Raw genomic sequence first — 23,625 nt, 5'->3', positions numbered from 1 at the left:
TTTATGTATATTCTATGTACACACTGAAATTTACATGTAGTATTGATCCCCCCAATTAGAATATGAGTTTATTATAGGCGGGATTTTATTTTTTTTATCCTATATCCTTGATACCAAGCACAGTGGATGGCACATATTTAACACATCTTTCTATCTATTGAGAAAAAACAAACTTTATTCTGATGAAATCACTCCAGAAGCAGAATAATAGCACCTTTGGAGGTTGTTCCTCCTCCCTAGAAGTCTCTAAGAGGAAGCCAGGCCTATTCTCTGGAGCACTGCAGAAAGGATTCAGACTAAATGTCCTCTAAGGTCTCCTCCAGTGCTGAGATGCTAAGTTCCTGTGGTCCTGTAAGTCACTGGTTTCATCACTTCCACCTCCATGGGAAGGTTAGGAGTGAGTGGAATTTCCATTGTCAATACAACTACAGGAAATCTGGCACTGTCAACGGCTTCCCATAAATTCCTGCTGTGTTTACAATTAAAGCTGTAAGAAAAATATCAATTATAATAATTAGGAAGTTTATGAGACAGGGCAGGGATCTGGGCAAATCACTTGGGACCTAGTTGTCTCAAATGTAAAATGAGGGGCTTGGATATGATGTTCTCCATGGTCTCTTTTCTCTCTAAATTTATGATCCTCTACGTGTATGTGTGTATCTATTAAATATATCCTTGGCTTAACTATTCTAGCCTGCTTTGGGGAAGTATGTGTATGGGGGGAGGGAGGATATGTATGGGGGGAGGAGATATATGAAAGAGGAAAAAAATAAAAGCATGCAACAGAGAACAAATAAGGAAGCAAACAAAAAAATGGACACTCGTGAACATAATTTCTTCTACTATTATATATCCTTTCTCGAACTGGAAATTTATTGTTATATATTTTGAATTCTTCCTGGTATGCTGCTGGGCACTTGGGAAGGCTCTGTTTTACTTTATTTTCCTTTTTCTTTCTTTTTTTTCTATTTAAAAAAAATAAACAGAAAACTAAAAATAAAAAGGAAAAAAATCTCTAATCCTAATAGGGAAGGTGCTGGACTTGTAATTTCATTGGTATATGGAACACCCAGACAAGATAATTAACTGATGAAAGTCAGCATCTTGTCTACAACTTAAGTCTTTTAGACTTTTAGAGACTAAAACTAGGGGGGAGGGAAAGCTATAAAACTAGAAATTTAGAGTTTTCTAGGGCATGAAATAGAATAAATCAGTAAATATCAGAGATCCAATTTGATCTGGGTCTTACCCCAGAGCCAGCTTTCAGAGGAAGATCTCAGAGACTGTTATCTTGTAACTCACCTCTTTTCCATGGACTCCTTACCTAAAAGTCAGGATTATGTTTCACCTGGCCACAAGCATTAGGAAGCACTGGTCAATGACTTAGGCTCAAGATCTACCCACAAGCACTCTTTACATGGTCATTCCATACCTCTTTCTTAGTCCCCAGCGTAGAGAAGTGATGCTGAGGGGGACATAAAGTCCAACTAGCTTCATATTGTGGGAAATTGGTTCGTTTGCTGATATTATAGGTTTGTTAAGTTCACATCAGGAAGGAAGATCGTGGCCTCCCCCAAACTGTACTTTGGGGTCTGTCAGAGATAAAATCCTGGTCCAAGGTGAGCAGAGAGGGAAGGGGAAGGAAGTGTACTTTCACATATGACATTCTCATGCTTTTTATCTGGTCTTGAAGGTATACAAAGGCAGCAAGGTGGGCTAGGGCTCAGGAAATGTGGACACGAGTTTCTATTTTGTCACTGACTCAACTGAATTATTTCAGGCCAATCATTTCTCCTTTCTGGGAAAAAGTTTTATTTTTTAAAATAAAGTTGCATCATATTAAAATTGTAAGGATTTAAGTCATTTCTTCTTTCTGGACCTTAATAGACTGGTCTGATCACTGGTATGAAACCAGAAGAAACTCACATCTCCCATAGGATGATCCACTGGACAAGTCACTTCCCCTCTTAATCCCAGCTTCTTTGTGTATAAAATGGGGCTAACCCCACCTGCTACGTGCATTTTTGTTTTTTTTTTTCTATTAAGTCTCCTCCAAACTACTATAACTGACCATGCACCCACCATACACTCACATCCATCCCTTTGATCTTCCTTGACCCTCTTGGCTGGTAAGGGCCTTTTGCACAACATGATGCATCACAGCTGTTTGTGTCTTTCCACCTTCGTGAAGCTCCATGAGAATAAGGGATTGTCTCATTTATTCCTGCTGACACCTCCAAGGCCAGCATCATAGGATCCTCAGCAACGTCAGAGAGGAGAAAGGTGAGGACCCAGAAAAGGCCATGAAAACTAGTCAGTAAGAGATCATTGTAACTTTGGGGAGAGAGGCTGTGGTTGAATAAGGCCTTCTCAAGAAGTTTAGCCACATACACGAACTGATGCTGAGCGAAATGAGCAGGACCAGGAGATCATTATATACTTCAACAACAATACTATATGATGACCAGTTCTGATGGACCAGGCCATCCCCAGCAATGAGATCAACCAAATCATTTCCAATGGAGCAGTAATGAACTGAACCAGCTATGCCCAGAAAAAGAACTCTGGGAGATGACTAAAAACTATTACATTGAATTCCCAATCCCTATATTTATGCCCACCTGCATTTTTGATTTCCTTCACAAGCTAATTGTACAATATTTCAGTCTGATTCTTTTGGTACAGCAAAATAACGTTTTGGTCATGTATACTTATTGTGTATCTAATTTATATTTTAATATATTTAACATCTACTGGTCATCCTGCCATCTAGGAGAGGGGGTGAGGGGGTAAGAGGTAAAAAATTGGAATAAGAGGTTTGGCAATTGTTAATGCTGTAAAGTTACCCATGCATATATCCTGTAAATAAAAGGCTATTAAAAAAAAAAAAAAAAAAAGTTTAGCCACAGCCCTCTTTGTAGTGGCCAGAAACTAGAAACTGAGTGGATGCCCATGAACTGAAGAATGGCTGAATAAATTGTGGTATATGAATATTATTGTTCTGTAAGAAATGACCAAAAGGATGAGTTCAGAGAGGCCTGGAGAGACTTACATGAACTGATGCTGAGTGAAATGAGCAGGACCAGGACATCATTATATACTTCAACAACAATACTATATGATGATCAATTCTGATGGACGTGAGATGAACCAAATCAGTTCCAATAGAGCAATAATGAACTAAACCAGCTTCATCCAGCGAAAGAACTCTGGGAGATGACGATGAACCAGTACATAGAATTCCCAATCCCTCTATTTTTGTTCGCCTGCATTTTTGATTTCCTTCCCAGACTAATTGTACACTATTTCAAAGTCCAATTTTTCTTGTGCAGCAAAATAACTGTATGGACATGTATACATATATTATATTTAACTTATACTTTAACATATTTAACATGTATTGGTCAACCTGCCATCTGGGGGAGGGGGTGGGAGGAAGGAGGGGAAAAATTAGAACAAAAAGTTTTGCAATTGTGAGTGCTGAAAAATTACCCATGCATATATCTTGTAAATAAAAAGCTATAATAAAAAAAAAAAAGAAGTAGTTTAACCACGAGGAGGAGAGATGATGATAGCTAGTGGAAATGAAGTGAGGTTTGGTTTTTAAAGGCCAGGAGAAACATGGGTCTGTGTATAGGTACTAGGGAAAGCAGCCAGCAGAGACTGAAGTAAAAGAGTGGTAATGATTACAGGGGACCATCTTCTGGAGAAGGTAGGATGGAATGGGGTCACTGATGCATGCTGAGGGGAGCTTTGTCTTGGCAAAGTGAAGGGCGAAGGGTAGAGACTTGGCAGGAGGGAAGAGAGATGAGGAGGAGGGGAGAAGACCGAGTTTTTGGTGAAGGAAAGGGGAGGAACACAAGGGAGTTTGGAGATGAAAAGTGTAAATATGCTTGTGGTGAACGGGTTAGTGAGTCACCTAAGAATTGCCTTGCCATGATGAGGACTCGGGTGAGATTATGTAACAAATTCTTAGCGGACCCCAGTTCTGTGTGTCTCTCCAGCTTTGTGCAGCAGCACGTAGCTAATATTGGGTGAAATCCAAGGTTGAAACTTGGCAAGTCAGATAATTTCAACATATGTAATGTAATGAACAAGACCCAAGACCCTTGGTTTTTTCATCTGTAAAATGATGCTAATACTCGTTTCACAATCTATCTCACCAGGGGGTTGTAAAACCATGAACATCTTTAAAATAATTTTTTTCTCCCAAAGCTGATAGGCTGGCATGCTTGGAATTAGCTACCCCACAAAGAACCACGAGAGGCAATATGATAAAAGAGGTTGAGAGCCAGCAAAACTTATGTTCACTTCTCACTTCTGACATACTTTAGTTAGTCATGTTGTTAGTACTTTACTGGAGTGTTTTAAGATCCAGTTCCAATTGTTCAACGATGAAGAAAGCCATCTACACCCAGAGAGAGGCCTGTGGGAACTGAATGGACCACAACACAGCGTTTTCAGGCTTTCTGTTGACGTTTGCTTGCATTTTTGTTTTCCTTCTCAGGTTTTTTTTTTTCTTTCTAGATCCAATTTTTCTTGTGTAGCAAGATAACTGTATAAATGTTGGAATTAACACATATTTTAACATATTTAACATGTATTAGACAACTGCCATCTAGGAGAGGGAAAAAATTGGAACCTAAAAGTTTTGCAAGGGTCAATCAATGTTGAAAAATTACCCATGCATATGTTTTGTAAATAAAAAAACTTTAATAAAAAAAAAAAGTGGTTTAAGATGTTGCTAAAACAGGAAAACTTACCATAAATTCTTTTGGGGATGGCTATAAACCATGCTTAAAAAAAAAAAAATCATTAATCAAGAGTATACCTACTCTTACATACTATTGTGATGACCTTTCTTCTCCTTAGCAATCTAAGATCTGTTTGATTCTCAGTATCTACCCTCCCCCATCACCAACTCAGCCTTCCTTCTCCATCCCATGGCAACCACTGCCTCAGTGCTGACTTCTTCCTGGTGTCCTCCCACCCCATCATCCCAACTGCTGGTAAGCTCTCCCCATGACGGAGAAAGGCTTTGGTTTCAAGGTCAAACATCCCCATTATCGTCACCAGATGACACAGAGTATTTCCTAGTGGGAGGTTACACTTACCTAAAAAGCACTTTCGGTGGGTGGACATTTTTCAAGTGCTGCAGAGAAGTAAATTAAAGGTGGTGAAGAAAGATCGGAAGTTAGAGTTCTCCAAAAGTCCAGTTATTTGTAGTTAAAAGTTTTTCAGGAAAGTTTTAGAGCTAAGTGTTTCAATTGATCAATCTGAAGACACTTCAAAGCAAAGTCTTTTATTTAAGGACATTTTATGCCAAGAATCCTAATAGACTGATTTATCTTTTGTTCATGTTTTTCATTTTTATATACACACACATATTTATACTTTTTTTTGACAATAGCAAATTTAGTACAGAGCAATTCCTGATGAAAGATGATCAGACTATGAGACAAGCCCCCATCTTAATATCCACCCACCAAAAAAGTCACAGCTAGAGAAACTGGCCACCACATGAAACCATTATCACATTAATATTTCAACAGCATCAGCCCATACTCACTTATATAGACTGAGGTGTAAATATACATTCAATTGAATGTAAGTTTATCCAAAATGTCCATAATGCCTCTGGCTCCCATTTGAGATCACATTTAATATAAATAACTCACATTTTGGATAAAGAATGTATGTAAATTCCTTGACATTTTAAGAAGCTTATACACAAAAGCTATCTTTCATTACCCAAACACTGACTAACTGGCAGTGCTGGCTTTTAACAACAGGGACCTGAAAAGGCATATACTGGGTAGGACCTCTGTCCAAAACAGTGGTTTGGACCTATCAACCCTGGTTGGAAGGTGGTTTGCAAAAGTATCAGGAAACACTGAATGAACTTTGGATCTTTAAGACAGCATATGCCCATTAATCAATTTGTAATCACTAATTCAAGTAACTAATAATGGAAACTTAGCAGTAACACACTGGCCTGATTCATTCAGAAGAAATCACACACAACAGAAGCAGCAGTCAGTACTTAGATTACAAGGTTCAAGATTCCTTGACTGGTTAGAACCAACTTCCTAGGAATGGTCACAAGTGGTTCCTGGAAAAATAGGTAAATGTTGATGCAGCAAAACCCTGAGCTGAAGTTAGTGAACTTGGCTGGAAAAAGTATGGATTAAGCACAAAGACCAATATATCCCTCCCTTTCCTTTCAGTGGGAGGGAGTAAAAAAAATGCTCTTCTGCTTTGAACTTACATCACCACCTACAATTCTTAAAATTCAAGTATGTCTGAGCCAAGTTTCAGCTTCCTCAGGACTTCCCACCTGTTCCTTCAGTAAAACAAACACTATTCTTTGTCCTCATCCCACAAGATGCTGCTCCTAATCCCAAGTCAATTCATATTCAAATCGTTAATAGAGCACTTCCAAAAGAAAGGTAGGTACAATAGCATCAAGCAGGATGCTCAGGGGCTATATTAGTTCCATCCCCAACTTCTGGTTTGGGGTATGAATTGGTCTATGTCTCAGAGGCCATTCCCTACCTACCATACAAGTGACCTGGTGCCAACCCCCCCACCATTCCTGATCCTGATGACCAAGTCCCTTTCCCCTGCAACTGAAACATCCTCCTAGACTCCCATGGCCAGTGAAATTGGGGTTATCTACAGAACAGACAAATAAGTATATTTAAATAAGTATATTTATTCTCCCTAGCCCTGACCTGACCCAACTTAGCCCAACTCTTATACTTGGAACATGGCTACAGAATGGAATATACTGTGCCCCATTGTTAACACAAACATAAAGGTAGCTCTAGATCACTAAAAGAAAAGACCAGAGTACCAATTTACCCTTACCATCACAGGGTACAACAGGCTTCAGATTCTCTCACAAGAAAGGTGGTACTTTCTATGATTAACTTAATACTAGGAGCATGACACATGCACATTACCCCGGCCCCCTCCCCCCAAAAAATCCACCTTCTTTTGGTCCTTACTAACAGGAATGGTTCTGAGACATATCTAGGAACATTTCTGAGATTCGTAAACATTTACCCTTGAAATCCTAAAAACATAAATGTATGGATACTGAGGTATTTATGCTGAGCATGGAGTTTCCCTGGAAGATCAACTTTTATGATTTGTCTCAGGCAGAATACACCAATTTCAACCTATGTTTCAAAAACAAATCTAGAAATAATGACAAAAGGCACTGTTCAAAATATAACTTTTTGTTGTTCTTAATGTATATAACATTCTTTTCTGCAGACTTCTGTGGAAATCTGAATAAGCTTTTCCCATGCTTAGGACACAAAAAACAACACACCTTTTAAAAGGGACAGGCAAGAAAATCAGATGTAAAAGGGAATATGTATTCAACCATCTGAAATCCTGACTAGCATTTCAGTAACTAAATCCCCAATTCCAAGATTTATAAACAGAGTGGCCAGAAATAATGGGGCCCTTCCCTTATTGAGAGACTCAAGTGGGCTCCAGCTTTCAATTCTGTTACCAACCAACTTGTCTGTAGACAAGTAACTTCCTTTTCAGGCTTCAACTTTCTCTACATCCCACCTTCATCACATAGGTGTTCGCTAAAGCACTTAATGGAAAGGCATGATGTCATTCAAGTAGTTATTAATGAACAATACTAATCATTTTTAATATTAAGTTAACTGTTTTAGATTTTCACAGGGTAACATGTTTCAACACAGCATGATGAATCATGTTGAAAATTGAGAAAAATCACTGTCCTAAAATCCCAGTCTAAGTAATATTTGTTGATCAGTTCATCAATTAACAGGCTTGTCAAAATGGCTGCGTGCCCAATGACACACCTGATTGCCATGCAGAAGAGATTCTGCTCTCTAAACTGGGGACAAAGATGAGGATACAGCATAGATGGTGGGCATTTTAATGAATAATTTCATCATGTAAATTCCAATATTTGTTCTTCTTTGGGCTACTCTGCTACTAGCTCAAAAAAAAAATTTCATAGTAAATTTAAATGCTCCTTTCCCAGTATCTGATAGCACTTTGAGAAATGCATTGGTGACTCAATTTCACCAGCTCTGGAACCTTTCCTCATTCAGGGTCTGGAGTTACAGCTGTAAGCTATGAAGACTACATATTTCTCCATGATTCAAAGGATCTGTTCAATCAATATACCTAATGCCTAAGATACCCATCTTCCACAGACTAGTGAATGAGTTCTCACTTGTGAATTAAAGATAACCAAAGTAGGAGAAGAGACAATCTCCTCTAGATTTTTTCTAGATCTCCAGTAGCTCAGAAGAGTTTCTCAGATTTTCCTTCAAATCATTTTTCATACCTTGTTAAGAAAACTTTCTGCTCTGAAGTTTAAAATTTCCTCTGAGCTGTAATTCATCAATTCCCTAATACTTCTTCTCCATCTGTCTATGGCTTGTCATTTGTCTACTGATTACCAGGGTAGTGTTATCCCTTTTCCAGTTAGTGATCTTAAATATGTATTCACTTGCTTACAGATAAAAATTAGGTTTCAAAGCCTTTCAGCCCAACATAGGAATAATTTTGTTTCTATTTTCTGACCTCTCTCCAGAGTATTTACTTCTCTGCTATGAAAATAGAAAACAAGATTGGCTTCAGAATATTTCCTCTGCCTATCATTTCTCCCCCATTCAACAATGATTCATTCTCTCTTAGCTCTACCCCACCCCTATACCCCTATTTCTGTGATCACCCCTGTAGAAATTTATTCTCTTATGTTTGGGATAAAATATTACAATCAAATAAGCTCTGATAAAATGCTTATTTAAAGAAATCAAATCAAATCATCTAAAATGATCTGGGCATTTCTGACAATTTAGTAAATCAAAATTCCCCTCTCATTCATTTACTTTTCAAAAATTCAATTCATTATTTAGCTTTTAAGTCCACTCAGTAATACTGAAAGAAACCTCACCCTACTCCATCCCCTGAAAAATCTGCTAGGGTCCACCATCTCGTGTCTTCCTGTAACTGAATCTTGCTGACCTTATCTATCATGAACATATCAGTGTCCCTATATCACTGGGATCAAAAAAGACTCTCATTTCCTAATAAATAATAACTGAAGGCAACAGGCCTTTTTATTTCAATTTTTTATAAAAAGTCTATTTATTCTCCCATACCAATTTTCTAACAACCTCATCCTCTCCTTCCAAATTCCTTCCCTATGTTGCCCTTTCCTGGCAGCCAAACATTGTGTCCTGGGGTGGGGAGAGGACTGGTTCCAGGTGACTTCACCTAGAACCAGAGCTTCAGACACTTTTGCTTCCTGCAGCTCCATGAGACACCTCCTAGTAGCATTGACCTTCCTGAAGCAGAGAAAGCCCCAGATTAGAGACTTTCCTGAGGTGGGTGGAGAAGGGACTAGACATTTTTTGCTGTGGCCCAGTCCAAAAAAGTATTCTCCGCAGACCTATATTAAATGCTGGTAAAATAAGCAGAAACTTCCTATCTGCCCACCTGGGGATGACTTTTAGGCACTAGGGCAGGAAGGCAAATTTCCCTTCCTTGCACTTCAATGTTATCCCAACACAGGGATCAGTTACTGAGCAGGAAGTACTCAGCAACAGCACCAATGAATGACCACTGAATCATGATACCTACATGATTACAATTTCAGCCTATTTAGATTCATTCACTCACTATTTTTTATCACTAATTTTACTAAAACAAGTTAATGTCATTTCTTTTTTTAAAAGAGAAGTCTTCTACTTCTTTTCAACAATTCTCAGCTATTTCCCAAAGTCCAAGTTCTTTGCGGAAATAAATGTTAGCAGTCCAAAGGTCACTGGTAACATTTTGAACAGTCCGCATTGAACATTTTGGAATACCTCCTGCTCTGCATGGATAGAAAGCCAGCCCTGTTCCCCTCCTACAGGTGCCAGTGCAGCCTCCTTTCTGCTTTGTTCCCTTTGTTCTTTTCATCTATCCTGGCAGACTCCAAATGGCCTACTCAAGTATTCCTACCCGCTGATCATTGTATTCCAGCTCCCTTACTGCATATAGCTCTTAGAGCTTAGTGCCAGCTTCTTTCTACTGTATTAGACTGCTTTGCTCGACCATATTATGACACACTGCAGCCTCCCAAGACTTTGTAACCAAATTTGAAGGATACTGTTCCTGAATACTATACTGGGGGTTGGGGTTCTTGTGGAGCTAAGAAAGGCCACATATAACCAGCAGGAAAAAAAAAATCTGGCTTTTTCAAATGGGCTCTAGTCTGAAAAACAAGAGATCACCAAGGAGTCAAATCAGATTAGTATTCTGGGAAGATGAAGCAATTGTAATGTACTTGTCAGACTGCCCCACTTGACCACGCCCACCCCTATAATTGAAAAATCAAAAATGTTTTCTTAACCATGCTTTTCTTCTCATGTTCCTGCTACTAATAGCAAGAGCCACTCTAGGCAGGAGCTAGCTTATATATGCCATTTGAGAGAAGGAAGTTAAAGGTTTCCTCCCCACCTTTTATTCTGGTGTTTAATTCTAGAATCTCTCACCCCAGACACAGCTAGCAACTGATATAGCTAGAATTGGCACTAATATCTTAGGCTGGAAGAGGTAAGGACTTAGGGAAAAAGGTAAAAGTAAGGTAGGAAATCACTTCAGGTCATGCTATTCTGAAAAGGGTGACTATCCATTGCTTCTCTCTTTTTGCCCCATTTTTCCTTTCTGCCGTATTTTCCTCCCCTCCTTTTTTCAAAAAGAATGGAATATGTATGTGAAAATTCTTAACCAAACTCAGTAGCAACCCAGATTGTAAGGAATTCTTTGTCATTGTTAAAGTACCTCTTTGTTACGAATGGACACGAATCTGGTCCTTCTACTTAAGATAGTGAGTTACATCTTATGTCTAAGGTGTGTGTACTCAAAGCCAACAGCCATTTGCCTGGGTATATTATTAAGACATTCTGACAATAAAATGTATGGATCAGTCAATACAGTCAAGAGCTGACCAGACATACAGTAAAAGAACAGTAAATTTTTCCAATAACAAATTGCAAATGAGATCACATTTGCTGACTTCAAAACAGAAATAAGCATGGTAAACAATACTGAGCTCACACTTCAAGATCAGATTCAGAAATAAGTAGAACAATCTTTTTTTTCCTATCAGCATATTTATAAAACCAATGGAATACACACTATTCCATTGGAGAGGAGATGGGGAAGAATGGAGAATCAGAAGTTACAGGTGCCATGAGCTGGGAAAATAAACCCTGGCAATACAGTTTAATGTCCAAAAAGTTCTTCATAAATAACACAAAGATTTTTAACATGCAATCACTTATATTAAAAATGCCAGTGTTTCTCCATGTGACAAACAATCACTGTCCAGAATCATGAAATGTGATTTGCAAACAACTTGGTTCATTGCTTCCCATAACCAAGAATGCTGGCTTAGCGGCTGCCAATTCATTATAAGGAATGCAGGTTATCATCAGAAAACAGTTTAATTATATACAAAAGTGATTATCAGGATGATTACACAAAATACAGATGTAAATGTACACCTTCTATAGATTCAGGTAACAATGCTGTGCTTAGCAAATTCACTGTTTCTCATTGCACTAAAGAGCTTGGACTGAGGTGAGAGGCACTAAACATCAAACTCCAATCACAAACTAAGGAAACATAACAGAAGCACAAGTCAGAGTGGTCTTCCTTTTGGGCAAAAATCAACCAATATCAGTGGCTTTGGGATGAATGGCTCATTCTTCTTAACCACTGCACCCCAAACGAGGACGTCATTACACTTATGTGTGTTTCATAATCAAGATGAGTGGGAAAACAGGTTCGTTCTGGGCTATGATTGTGACATGGCGAGAGGCCTTTGCTGATTTTCATCTTACAATACACCCCATCTACAAGAGTAGAATTTCAAACTTGAGGATGAGTTCATGAAACTCTCTCTCAGATTCTAGGAACGTTAAGTCCAACAAACAACACCTTCAGACGCCATTCTGCTGCCAATGCATTTTGAAAATCCCCAAAACTGAGGTTTTAAAAAAGGGATTTGGATCCCTGATTTTCAAACTCTGACCAGGCATCATTTAACTCCATGAAGATCATTTTGGCATACTGCTCATATGGCTGCCCGGCGGCCTGGGAAGAAAGAATAGACAGACATCAGAAACTGGCAGCCTCCTCTCCAGAGACTCAAGCGAGTCTTACCTGGCCTTCTCCCTGTTCACCCCCACCCCCAACTCCTACAGCACTAACCAGAGCCACATGGCAAAAACTAGGAGTGGTCTGATGGTGGCCAAGTACCCCAGGCCGTTTACAAAATGCCCACAAAGCCCAACCCGGTAAATGTGTAGATCAGAGAAGCTTTGCTATCACTGACAAAGTAATTCTGAATGGTCTATTCTTTTACCTCTCTCCCAAATCTCAGTTGATAAAAATACCCCATCTGATTTGTTCTGGAGGTGAATGGGCTTCACAATGGCAAAGCCGAACCCTGGTTTGGGATTGTCAAGTTGAACATCAGAATTAAATATGTTCTTTGGGCACCTAAGTCAATTCTCAATCCTCCTACAGTTCAAAGGGCAGGTAGTAAGCTCAGCAGTACAGTTCACCAAGGCAGAGGCCCCGTAACACCTGCCAAGGTCCGCAGGTATGATTTAAATAAGAGTACCCCAGAGCTGTAGGCTTCCCATCCTCAGCTCCAATAAAATGTGATTCTCTCATCAGATCCTCACAACAGCCCTGGAGGGCTAGTCCCTGAGACAGCATTCTGTCCCATCTGTCTTCAATAAACCTTGGGCTAAAGATCAAGCCTTAGCTTCATATAGCCTCATAACCTTAGAAGAGCTAACAGGTTTCCAGTTTGCTCTGCAGTTAGATCACAAGAAAGGCTCTCTTCTCCCTAGTCATTCAGCCTAAGGACCTTCTCCTGACCACAAACTTGAACAAGACAAGGATGAGATAAACAACAAAAACAATAAAGATAATGAATGAACAATGTCTTGGCCAGTTATCTTTAAAAAAAAAAAAAAAAAGGTATTAACAAATCTATATAAGAGTAACACATAAAAGTTTTCTTCATTATTTTCCCTTCCTTCACCACCCTGGTTACCCCAAAGACATCCAGATAACAAATGTGTCCCCAACACCAAACACAACAGCAAGAAAGTACATATGAAAGTGAATGCTAAAACCTATTTTTACAGGTGCTTGGAAAAAATAAAAGGAGGGGGGCGAAGTAAATACGATTCTACATAACCAACTAGTAATGCTCTCTTTCCTCCCATCCATAGTTCTTCATTAATAATAGTGACATATCCAGGAAGTAACAGCAACCTTTTAAACTCAACTTCCTCCACCAGCACATGACAATTTGCTTGTAGATCAGAGCATACAAGAGGCTAAGACTTAAATCTTTCAACTAAATGTTAATGTTGCACAGTAATACTGCATCTGATATAGTGCAATATCTAGTTACTAAGAAACATTAAAAGAAAATGTAAATTGTTCATCAGAGTTCAAGAATCCAAAATTAGATATTTTAAAATATTGAAAAAAAAGTTTATATTTTAATGTTGATAAAAATCAAAATTATTCAGCTTAGTGCTTGCAGTAGAGTCATCCACTTGTAGTTCAAAAACAAAAGTGAGGGCAGGTAGAGAAGAGAAAGTGAGGAACAGAAAGGGAAAGAGGAGGGAAAGAAATGAAAAGGGAGGAAAGGACAGGGAGATTGAGAATCAGGAAAGGGGGAGAAGAAAAGGGAGAGGCAAATCCCACAAGTACCCTGAACAGCTCACCTTGTCTGGATGAACCACCAGCACAGCTTTTCGATAGTATTTCTTCACCTGTTCAGGAGTCACCAGGTCTGCCATGCCAACTGGCTTCCACCTGCTTTCTCCTTCCCAGAGTACCATGTGCAGTGTGGAAATTAGTGCCCTTATATTTCTCTCTTTTCCTTCAATCCAATCAAGAAGCTGAAACGGTATGGAAAAAGAAACTTAATCTGTAAATTTGCAGATTCTAAAGTTTTAGTTCATTTACAAAACACTCTATATGTCTTTCAGGAATGCCAGCTGTGGAAAAAAAACACTTTCCATCAATGAGAACACATTCCTCTTTTGTGACTTAGACATAAGACCTATATCCATAATGCCATGTGCTGCTTTTCTTTTTAAAGAGAAAATAAAACATTAATTCCACTCACTGATCTAGATTTTAGAATTAGCTAAAATAAACAGGATTTACCACGTTAATAATGTAAACAAGAGTTCCAGTTTCAAGTAATATTAAAGTTTTGTGAAAATAAAGATAATTTGATACGCTTCTCTAACAGTAGAGAACCATATAATTTATATACAATTAAACATCAGACAATACTTGTTAGTTTGTTTATATTAAAATATATTGGAATTCAGAATTTCCACTTACTCCAACTTACCTCCAGGAATGAATCAGTTCTTGGTTAGTGAGATTTTGACATTCCTTAAAACCAAGAAGTAGCACCATTTTCAAAATAAAGGACTCTAATTAAAACATGAATATAGTTGAATTACAAAATATTGGAGCTAGCAGACTTGTAAAATCACACACACACACACACACACACACACACACACACACACACACACACAAAACCCCTTTTAATCAGATCATATTAACAAATAGCATCAGTTCTAGAATTCGCAATCACAAAAGGTTGCTGAACCAAAAACTGTCCTTAGTTGGCAACTGATCCTGAGAACAGTTATAGATTAAAATTAATAATCTTTTACAAGGGCTCAAAAACTAAATAAAATGGCCTGTAGGTTACCAGAAGTAGCCTCTTCAAAATTCTTATGACCCTGTTCTGCTGACACTGCCCCTATCCTGAATCACAAAATGAGATGCTCAAGTTAGGAGGGACCTAGAAGTTCATACTTTAATTTATTTAATAACAAATGATTTGACTTTGTTTTATCACCAAGAGGTATTCATTCAGTGCTATTTAAATACAGCTAATGATGGGGATGTACTAACATCCATCATCTTTATTATTTTATTAGAGCTTTTCACTTTCAAAACATGCATGGATAATTTTTCAACATTGACCCTTACAAAACCTTGTGTTCCAAATTTTCCCCTTCCCCTCATCCTACCCCCTCCCCTAAATGGCAAGTAATTAATATATGTTAAACATGGTAAAATATATGTTAAATCCAATATATGTATACAAATACAAGAATCTTGCGGCACAAGAAAAATCAGATCAAAAAGGAAAAAAATTGAGAAAGAAAACAAAATGCAAGGAAACAACAACAAAAAGAGTGAAAATACTATGTTGTGATTACTCTCAGTTCTCACAATCCTCTCTTCATCACAAGATTATTGGAACTGGTCTGAATCATCTCATTGTTGAGAAGAGCCAGGTCCATCAGAATTGATCATCGTATAATCTTGTTGCCCTGTACGATGATCTCCTGTTTCTGCTCATGTCACTTAGCATCAGTTCATGTCAGTCTCTTCAAGCCTTTCTGAAATCATCCTGCTGGTCATTTCTTACAGAACAATAATATTCCATAACATTCATATACCATAACTTATTTAGCCATTCTCCAACTGATGGGCATCCACCAGTTTCCAGTTTCTTGCCATTACAAAAAGGACCACCACAAACATTTTTGCACATGTGGGTCCCTTTCCCTCTTTTAATATCCCTTTGGGATACAATCCCAGTAGTAGCACTGCTGGGTCAAAAGATATGCACAGTTTGATAACTTTTTGAGCATAGTTCCAAACTGCTCTCTAGAATGATTGGATCTGTTCATAGTTCTACCAACAATGTATCAGTGTTCCAGTTTTCCCACATCCCCTCCAACATTCATCATAATCTTTTCCTGTCATTTTAGCCAATCTGAGAGATGTGTAGTGGTATCTCAGAGTTAACATCCATCATCTTTGACAAAAGAGTCCATTCCATTTCTGGACCACTTAACTATGGAGGAAGGTTTTGTTCATGCTAATCTGGGTAACCTGCCTCTTGACAATTTACACCCACTGTAGTCTGAGTTCTCCAATCCAGGACCAAATACAACAAAATTTAAATTCTCTTCTACACAGCAAATCATTAAACAGTGGAAGGAAAAAAAGGATACTATGTTCCCACACACACCCAGTCTTTTTTTCCTCCAGGAGAAATAAACATTCTCAATTTATTCAATATAATCCTTGTATAGCATGGCTTCGGACATTTCACTATCTGCATATTATTATCCTTTGGCTACACCTCAGTGTTTAATGACCCTCTTTAAGAAATGATATCTCAAATTTTAGATAACACTCCAGATGGAGTCTGAGAAATCTAGAGGCCAAAAGGACTATTGAATTCCTTCTCTGGACACCACACTTCTATTGATGCAGCCCAATGCCAAATTATTATTAGAAATTGTAGTCATACAATGTTAACTCATACTGAGTTTGCAGTTTTGTAAAATGTTCAGATTTTCCTCACATGAACTATTGGCTAGCCATACTTGCTCCATTTATACAACTGACTTTTGTTTTTAATTTTTTTTCCCCTTTTTTACTATGAATTAAACACCAAAGTGAGCATTTCCATAAACCAGAGTAGAAAAGATTAGATATGATACTGCAATTCCCTTTCTACATGAAAGTGTACTTTTCTTTTAAAGTATATGCTAAATTCAATGTGTAACTTTCAGAGCTGCCTTACTTGTCTGTTTCCTTTTGGCCTTCAGTTCTCTTCTGTGCATTTAAAAAAATGCTTCAATGGCCCTCTTTTCTTTTGGCAACTGTACTCCCAGTCCCTGAAAGGGAGGGAGGGAAAGAAGATCTTTGTAACAAATAATCAAGCAAAGGATTTCATCTGCACCGATTAAATTTGGATCTCTCCTTTGTCTTCTTTTCATAAAATGTCATTTATATTCAACCCTTCTTTATTTCAAACTTACTAACAAATTTAAGTAAAAATAAAGACTAAAATCTCCCACCCTTAAGGAGCTTATATTCTAATGCAGGTAGAATCAGGTTAGAAGTGAGCATGGCTGACTTGAATACTTTCTGAAATGGGAGATTTCAGGAAGGAAATCAAACAGAATAGGGGTTTATAGGGGTAGAGGCATCTCCAGAGAGATGAAGTGGAGATAAAAAAAAAAAAGTCCACAGTCAAGATAAGTGCTAAAACAGAAGCAATCATGGGTTGCCTGGATAATTCTTTACACAGATGATCAAACTCCTAGGGAGGAAAATCTATCTCCCGCCGACTTTGGCCTAGCTTTTCTTCCAAATTCTTCACTCTCTGTCCCCCTCTGCTGTTCTACAGCTCAGGGTGTGCTTCTTACTCAGTCTATCTCCTGGAATCTGCAGCTTCCTCCAAGGTTTCAGTCCAAAAGTGAGCTCTCTCCCGAGGCCTGCCTCTCTCCATCCTCCTAGTTGGTGTTCTCTCCTTCCCCAAAGTATTATGTATTCAGTAACGAAGTTAAATTGAATCCTCCCTCAGTGAATGTAAACTCCTTGAAGGCAGGAACCGTTTTCACTTTGGTTTTGGACTCCTAGTACCTGGCAGAGTTTCTACCCATACTAGGTACTTAATAAATAAGTTACTGGACTCAAAGGAGGTAGGTAGCCAGTGGAAAAACTTCCTCCTAAAAACTCTGTCTCATGCTCAATATCTAAACAGAAAACTCCTACGTAAAGTGATGTTGGCAAATCTGAAGAAGAATCATCTTATTAAAGAAGGAACCTTAGAAGGAAATAATATTCAGTAGGATAAAAGAATAAGACAAATCAGATCACATTTTAATAAGATGTAATGTAATTGGTGCAGAAAAAAAATCCTTTGATTGTGTTACAAAAAAGGTTCTAGATAATTTACTGCGAATCCTTATTTTAAAGAGCATGTTGTTGAGGGTTTGGTTCTCCATAATACCTCTCAATACCCACCCTCCCGTGGTCTTGGCACATTGTGCTTCCTTAGTTCCAGTCTCTTCCTGATCATTTCTCTGTCTGTTAGTACTCAGTAAAAATAGGTGTTCTTCTAACTCTTTTCCTAAACCATTTTTCTTTTCTTCTACATTCTTTTTAACTCTACCTTCTTTCCCTTAATGATACCATTCACTCCTACCATTATCAAATCTATATTTCTATCCAATAACTCTTTTCAGAGTTCTAGCCTACTCACTAGACTTCATACCTGGGACCTGAGGTTCACCTCAATTTAATATATATAAAATAGTCACTGAAAATTCTGAGTATAAGAAACTTTGGTGGGACTCTAGTCTTATTTCCCATTTGAAGCAGCAATCCAATCCTGGATCCCCCCTCCCCCCCAAAAAAAAAGAAAAAAAAAGAAAAAGAAAAGCAAGGGGAGAAGAAAAAGCTTATCTCTGACAGACCAGCATTTATTTTCTACTTGACAGACACTTCCTGACAAGATAGCATCTTCCACTGTGGGACTGCTTGGACTAGTATATCTGAACTGAAACTTTCTTCTTTATATGTCTTCAATCTATTAGTAGCTATTCTTTCCTCTTTTGCTCCCTCTCCACAGGGCAGGGATTGTCCTTTTTCATCTTTGTATGAACATCACCAGGTACAAGGCCTTGAATAAATACTGGGCAGTTAATAACTGTTTATTGAACTAAATTTTCCCCTTGTTCTTCTCCTGACTAAACATTCCCATCACCCTCAATCATACCTAAAACGATGATTTCATCTCCCCCCTCACCATCCTAGTTCGATAGTTTCCTTCCACAACTCTACAAGCATGGTCTGACCATGGCAGCAGATAATAAGGATAAATCATAATTAAGGGATTTTTCAACATCCCTACCATATTGGCATTTATTAGGTTCCAAGTAAAAGGCCTCAAAGGGTCTCTTTCCTCCATTTCTAATGCAAATGACTATCTAAAATACTTGATTCTAAACTTATCACCCCCCAACACCCAAATAAGAACCACCATCAAGCAAGTTAAACATAAGATTTTTTTCCCCTGTTACATTTCATCACTTCTAACTGTTAAAATCTTGAGCCCATTTTCCAGCCATCTTAGCATCAAATTAACTACAGACCCATTACTGTAGACCCCTTCCAAGTCACAGCTAAAATAACCACATATAGTTTATTTTACCAATCAAAAGACTTTAAAAACTATGACCAAGTTGTTCTTAGAAGATGCTCCTAGCTCCTGCAACTTTGAGTGGTCATCAATGCTTACATACTATCCCAACGGAGCACTGTCTTTTTTTGGCCTTCTTTTGGCCCCAAGGTTCTACCTAAGAAGAGCATCAGTTTTGCCCTTTATGACAGCTACATGAGAAAAGTCATTCTGGCTTTTCAGCATAGTGGCACCACTATAACAAAATATCAAACACTTTTAAATACCATGCCCCTCCCCTTCTTTCACAACCAACAACGGATTTAAATGATCAAACCTTTAGCCTGAGAGGATCCATATCTTTAGACATCTCTTGCTTCCTCATCTCGGCAATTGTCTTTGGTCCTTTTTTATCAGATTTCGATGAAAATCCCTGATTGGGTAACAGATCTTCAAAATCATTTTCTGAAACTTTTGGCTTTTGAGCTGGGACAAAAGATAATTTTAAAAATTTTTTGAAGCTGATCATAAATAGCCCTTCATAAAACTATATTTTCCCTCATGTGAAAAATTATCTTTTTTCAAAGAAACACGTTACAAAAAGCAGCATATGTGGAGGGAAGGGATAGAAAAGTGGAGGAAGAGAGAAAGAAGGAGAAGGGAAGAAGGGGAAAAAAGAAAAGAAGCTCAAAGCAGTTACTTCTGTGACAGCTATATTTTAAGGATTTTGGAGTCAAAACGAAAATCATACTGGTTTTGAAAAACAGGGTCCTTAAGAATGGGAAACTAGCTTAATCTGGTGAAGTATACATTTATACTGAGGAAATGTGGCCCTAAACAATGTGTTTGTTGCTCAGTAGTTCAGCTGTGTCCAACTCTATGTGACAAGTCTGACTTTTTCTTCTCTAGTCTATACCCATTTTACAGATGAGGAACTGAGGTAAATAAGGGTTAAATGACTTGCCTTCTAGCTAGTAAAGTGTCTAAGGCTGGATTTTAATTTTCCTGATTCCAGGCCTGGTGCTGTATCCACTGTACCACCTAGATGTCCCTGAACAAGACACTAATAAGATATATAATTCTAATAAATGCACCAATATTTAGCGTTCCCTAATTGATATGGTTTAAGACTTAATCAAAAGTGTATGTAGCCACTATTCCAGTATAACAAGGAGACTTTCCAGCGTCAATTTTTTTTCCAATGACTAAATATTTACATTTGCGAAGTAGCATTTTCAACAGTATCCACACAGAGAGTTCATTATATGCCACTTAATCATTTAACATTTTAACTTTGTTCAGCTTGTACCCTCCCTTCACATCCCATGGATTCAGTAATGATTTCCACCTCAATGATCCTTTAGGAATAATCGAATAAAAAAATCTGCCAATATGGCCTATTCAAAACTCCTACCTGTTACTCCAGAAAATGAGCATACTTATTTGTCCCTCAGGATTAGAGAAAATATTAGAATACAAAACTAATTTTAATATCTAATTTTTTTTTAATTATTTCCCAACCTCCAGTAAAAAGCCCAAAGGATTTCCCTTCCATCCATAATGCAATAATACTAAACATCTGCCATTTGCTATCTAAAAAACAGCTAAGTGAAAAAAAGTAGCATTTGAGTTGGGAAATAATGTAGACTACATACCTCGAGTCTCCCAGATCTATAACTCAGATTAGATTTTATTGACGTATTGCAAATAAAAGACAATTTAGGGAACTATAGGCTTCCCTATCAATACATTAGCTCAGCAAATCAAGGCTGAATTCTGGGTTCCCAAGAAAAAATTCTAAGAGTATCTCCCTTACTTGAAAAAAGCACTACCACAAATAACTCTTGATTGAAAGTAGATCCTTATGGCTAATTTGGATTTGTTTGCCCTCTAAATTCACACATAAATTGATCAAAATGGGAACCAAGTCACAAAACACAGATTTATCAAAAAATCATATACTAAACACACCTACAACTTACCAAAACTGGGAGCTCTAATGCCTCTCTCTTCTCGTCCTCCAATAACACTGAAGTTCACAGAATAATTAGGTTTCGTCTGTGGACTCGATTTGGTTTGTTGTGATTTTGCCTGGGAAGGCCACGATGGACCATAGTTTGGAGGCTTTGTTTGCCACGGGCTTCCACTTTTTGAAGACTGAGTTGCTTTGGAGACAAATCCCCCAGGAGAAAAGCCACAAGAAGAACCTGAAAGAAATGAAAATTTTCATGGAAACAGATCATCTTCAAAAACTGCTCAAAACACTATCTTCTAATTTTATTGTCTTCAAAATCATTGAAAACAATGGCACAGCAATGAGAAGCTTAGAAAAATATTTTTTTCAGAATGAAAATCTATTTGGCTTTCAATATTCAATATACTCTGGATACAGAAAATAGAAATAACTTAAGAGACCTCAGCAGTCTCCATTCCTCCTTCAATCCATCTTTTTTTTCCCCGAGGCAAGTGGGATTAAGTGACTTGCCCCGGGTCACACAGCTGGGAAGTGTTAAATGTCTCAGACCACATTTGAACTCGAATTCTCCTGACTTCTCGGCTGGTGCTCTATCCACTGCACCACCTAGCTGCCACCTAGCTGTCCCCTCCAATCAGTCTTTTAAAGAATTCCTATCAGTTAGAAAACATGCTATGTTAGTATTCAACAAAGATACTTTGACTTTTCAAGATTATAATACTAAAAACCAGGCATCTGATGCTAAACTGTTCACAAAATGCTTTGACAATCTAAAAAGTCTGGACTCCCAACTTGGAACAAAGGTTAAACCAAGAACAAATGATACTGTAAAACATCAGCAGCTCATATTTGTAGGGAAATCAAAACTCTACCTGCCCACTCAATTTTAAGGGCCTCATATTCCCCCATGATAATGAAAATAGAATAAATCAAGTTCCCTATCCCTCCTCCTTCCCCCCAATTCTTTACTCTCTGTGAATTTACTTACCTTAGGCACAAAAATCACCAGTTATAATGCTATGTTTGAGCTCTGGATCATGAATGTTTAAGATCATGATTATACAAATGCATTTATATCAAGATGAAAAAGAGGCAAAGCCCTCCTTTGAAAAGTTTGGTGTGTGAATTACATTAAAAAGTCTGGACTCCCAACTTGGAACAATGGTTAAACCAAGAACAAATGATACTGTAAAACATCAGCAGCTCATATTTGTAGGAAAATCAAAACTACCTGCCCACTCAATTTTAAGGGCCTCTATCTTCTCCTCTGTAAAGTGGAAATGATATCTCCCAGGGTGATATTGGAAAAAAAAAATGCTTAGCAATTCTTCAAGCACGAAAAATCAAGAATTATTATATTACACAATGGCCAGCACTATTTTCCTGCAGAGGCAGTGTCAAGTACTAAAAAGTTTTAAAGTATAGATATGCTACACTTATGAAACAGAAGATTATAAATATCTGTGTACTTCATTTTTATTTAAATGGGGATTTCTTTTGACTCACTTTTCTCATCTGTAAAATGGACTAGATGATTTCTGGGATCTTTTCTAGTTCTAAATTTATGAAACTACGCTGACTAAATTGATAATACAGAGAAACGGTTTTAACTGCACCAGTGTTAAGATAAACTATATCCCCACATGCCTTCACCCAAGTCACTAATGAAAATGTTAAACAGAGTCACATAGAAACTTTGGTTCTACAAGAGAGATGTCTTGAAACTTACACTGACGCACCAGTCTTCAAATTCTGGATCTAGCCAATCAAATCAACCCACTTAACTGCTACTACCTCCACTGCCTGTGTCTATCTAATCCACAAAGATCTCATCAAAGACTTGTCAAATGACAAAGTAAAATCGATATACTCAGTATCCACTTAAAAATCTCCTGATCTAGTTTCTAGCAACCATGTCAAAAAACAAATTGGAGTTAATCTGGTATAATCTGTTGGTAATGAACCTAACTTGTCCCTACAGAGATAGCCAACTCTCTAAGCATAACCATCTCTATCCACCAGTCCTAAATCTGCCCCCTGGGGTCAAGCAGGACAACTTTAATCCCTATCCTATGGGGCAATCATTATTTTTCACTTCTCTCTCTTTTGATTTCTCATTGTACAACAGAATTTATTAGTTTGTTCTCTCTTTTTCCATAAGTACTACAATGAAAATTAAAATAACAATTAAGGATGGAAAAGTAAGGAAGTTTAAAGGAAAGAGAGAGAGATCACATCAAACTATGTAAATTCTAGTTACCTAATGCTACAATCTTTTCTCAAGGTTCATCCTTGATCTTCCCACATCAGATCGAGTATCAACTGGGAAATATAAGAGGGGGAAAAAAACCACAATGAATTGTTTTTCCAGCCTAAATAGGCATAAAGAGACTACATAAGGAGACTAGGTATTGGATCTAGCCAAAAACAGCCATACAGAATATTCCAAAGCTGGGAAATACTTTGCAAGAGGGTAGGGATCCCAAATGTAGTATAGAGGAGGTTAAAATTTGTGAAGAGTGAAGAACAGCAGCTCACTAAGCAGTTC

General features: G+C 37.8%; 1 protein-coding gene across 9 annotated transcripts in view; it reads right to left on the bottom strand.

The window, feature by feature from the left end:
* Positions 1–219: 219 nt before the first annotated feature.
* Positions 220–23,625, bottom strand: part of GAK (cyclin G associated kinase) — a 131,017-nt gene continuing 107,611 nt past the window's right edge. For 6 of the 9 annotated variants that reach the window (XM_031941632.1, XM_031941636.1, XM_031941633.1 and 3 more), the window contains 4 exons: positions 21,085–21,309; positions 19,440–19,588; positions 13,806–13,982; positions 11,507–12,147 (listed from right to left, as the gene is read on the bottom strand). In XM_031941632.1, coding sequence (XP_031797492.1) covers positions 12,046–12,147; positions 13,806–13,982; positions 19,440–19,588; positions 21,085–21,309 — 653 coding nt within the window. In that variant the 3' untranslated portion in view covers positions 11,507–12,045. Of the gene's footprint in view, positions 488–5,286; positions 12,148–13,805; positions 13,983–14,446; positions 14,532–19,439; positions 19,589–21,084; positions 21,310–23,625 lie in introns of those variants that run through there. The other 3 variants (XM_031941635.1, XM_031941631.1, XR_004230037.1) reach the window with 3 other exon arrangements.

The sequence above is a fragment of the Sarcophilus harrisii genome, chromosome 6, assembly GCF_902635505.1.
Source record: "Sarcophilus harrisii chromosome 6, mSarHar1.11, whole genome shotgun sequence".
Lineage (NCBI taxonomy): Eukaryota > Metazoa > Chordata > Mammalia > Dasyuromorphia > Dasyuridae > Sarcophilus > Sarcophilus harrisii.
Note: the sequence above shows the minus strand (reverse complement) of the source record. Positions and strands in the feature narration are given on the sequence as shown.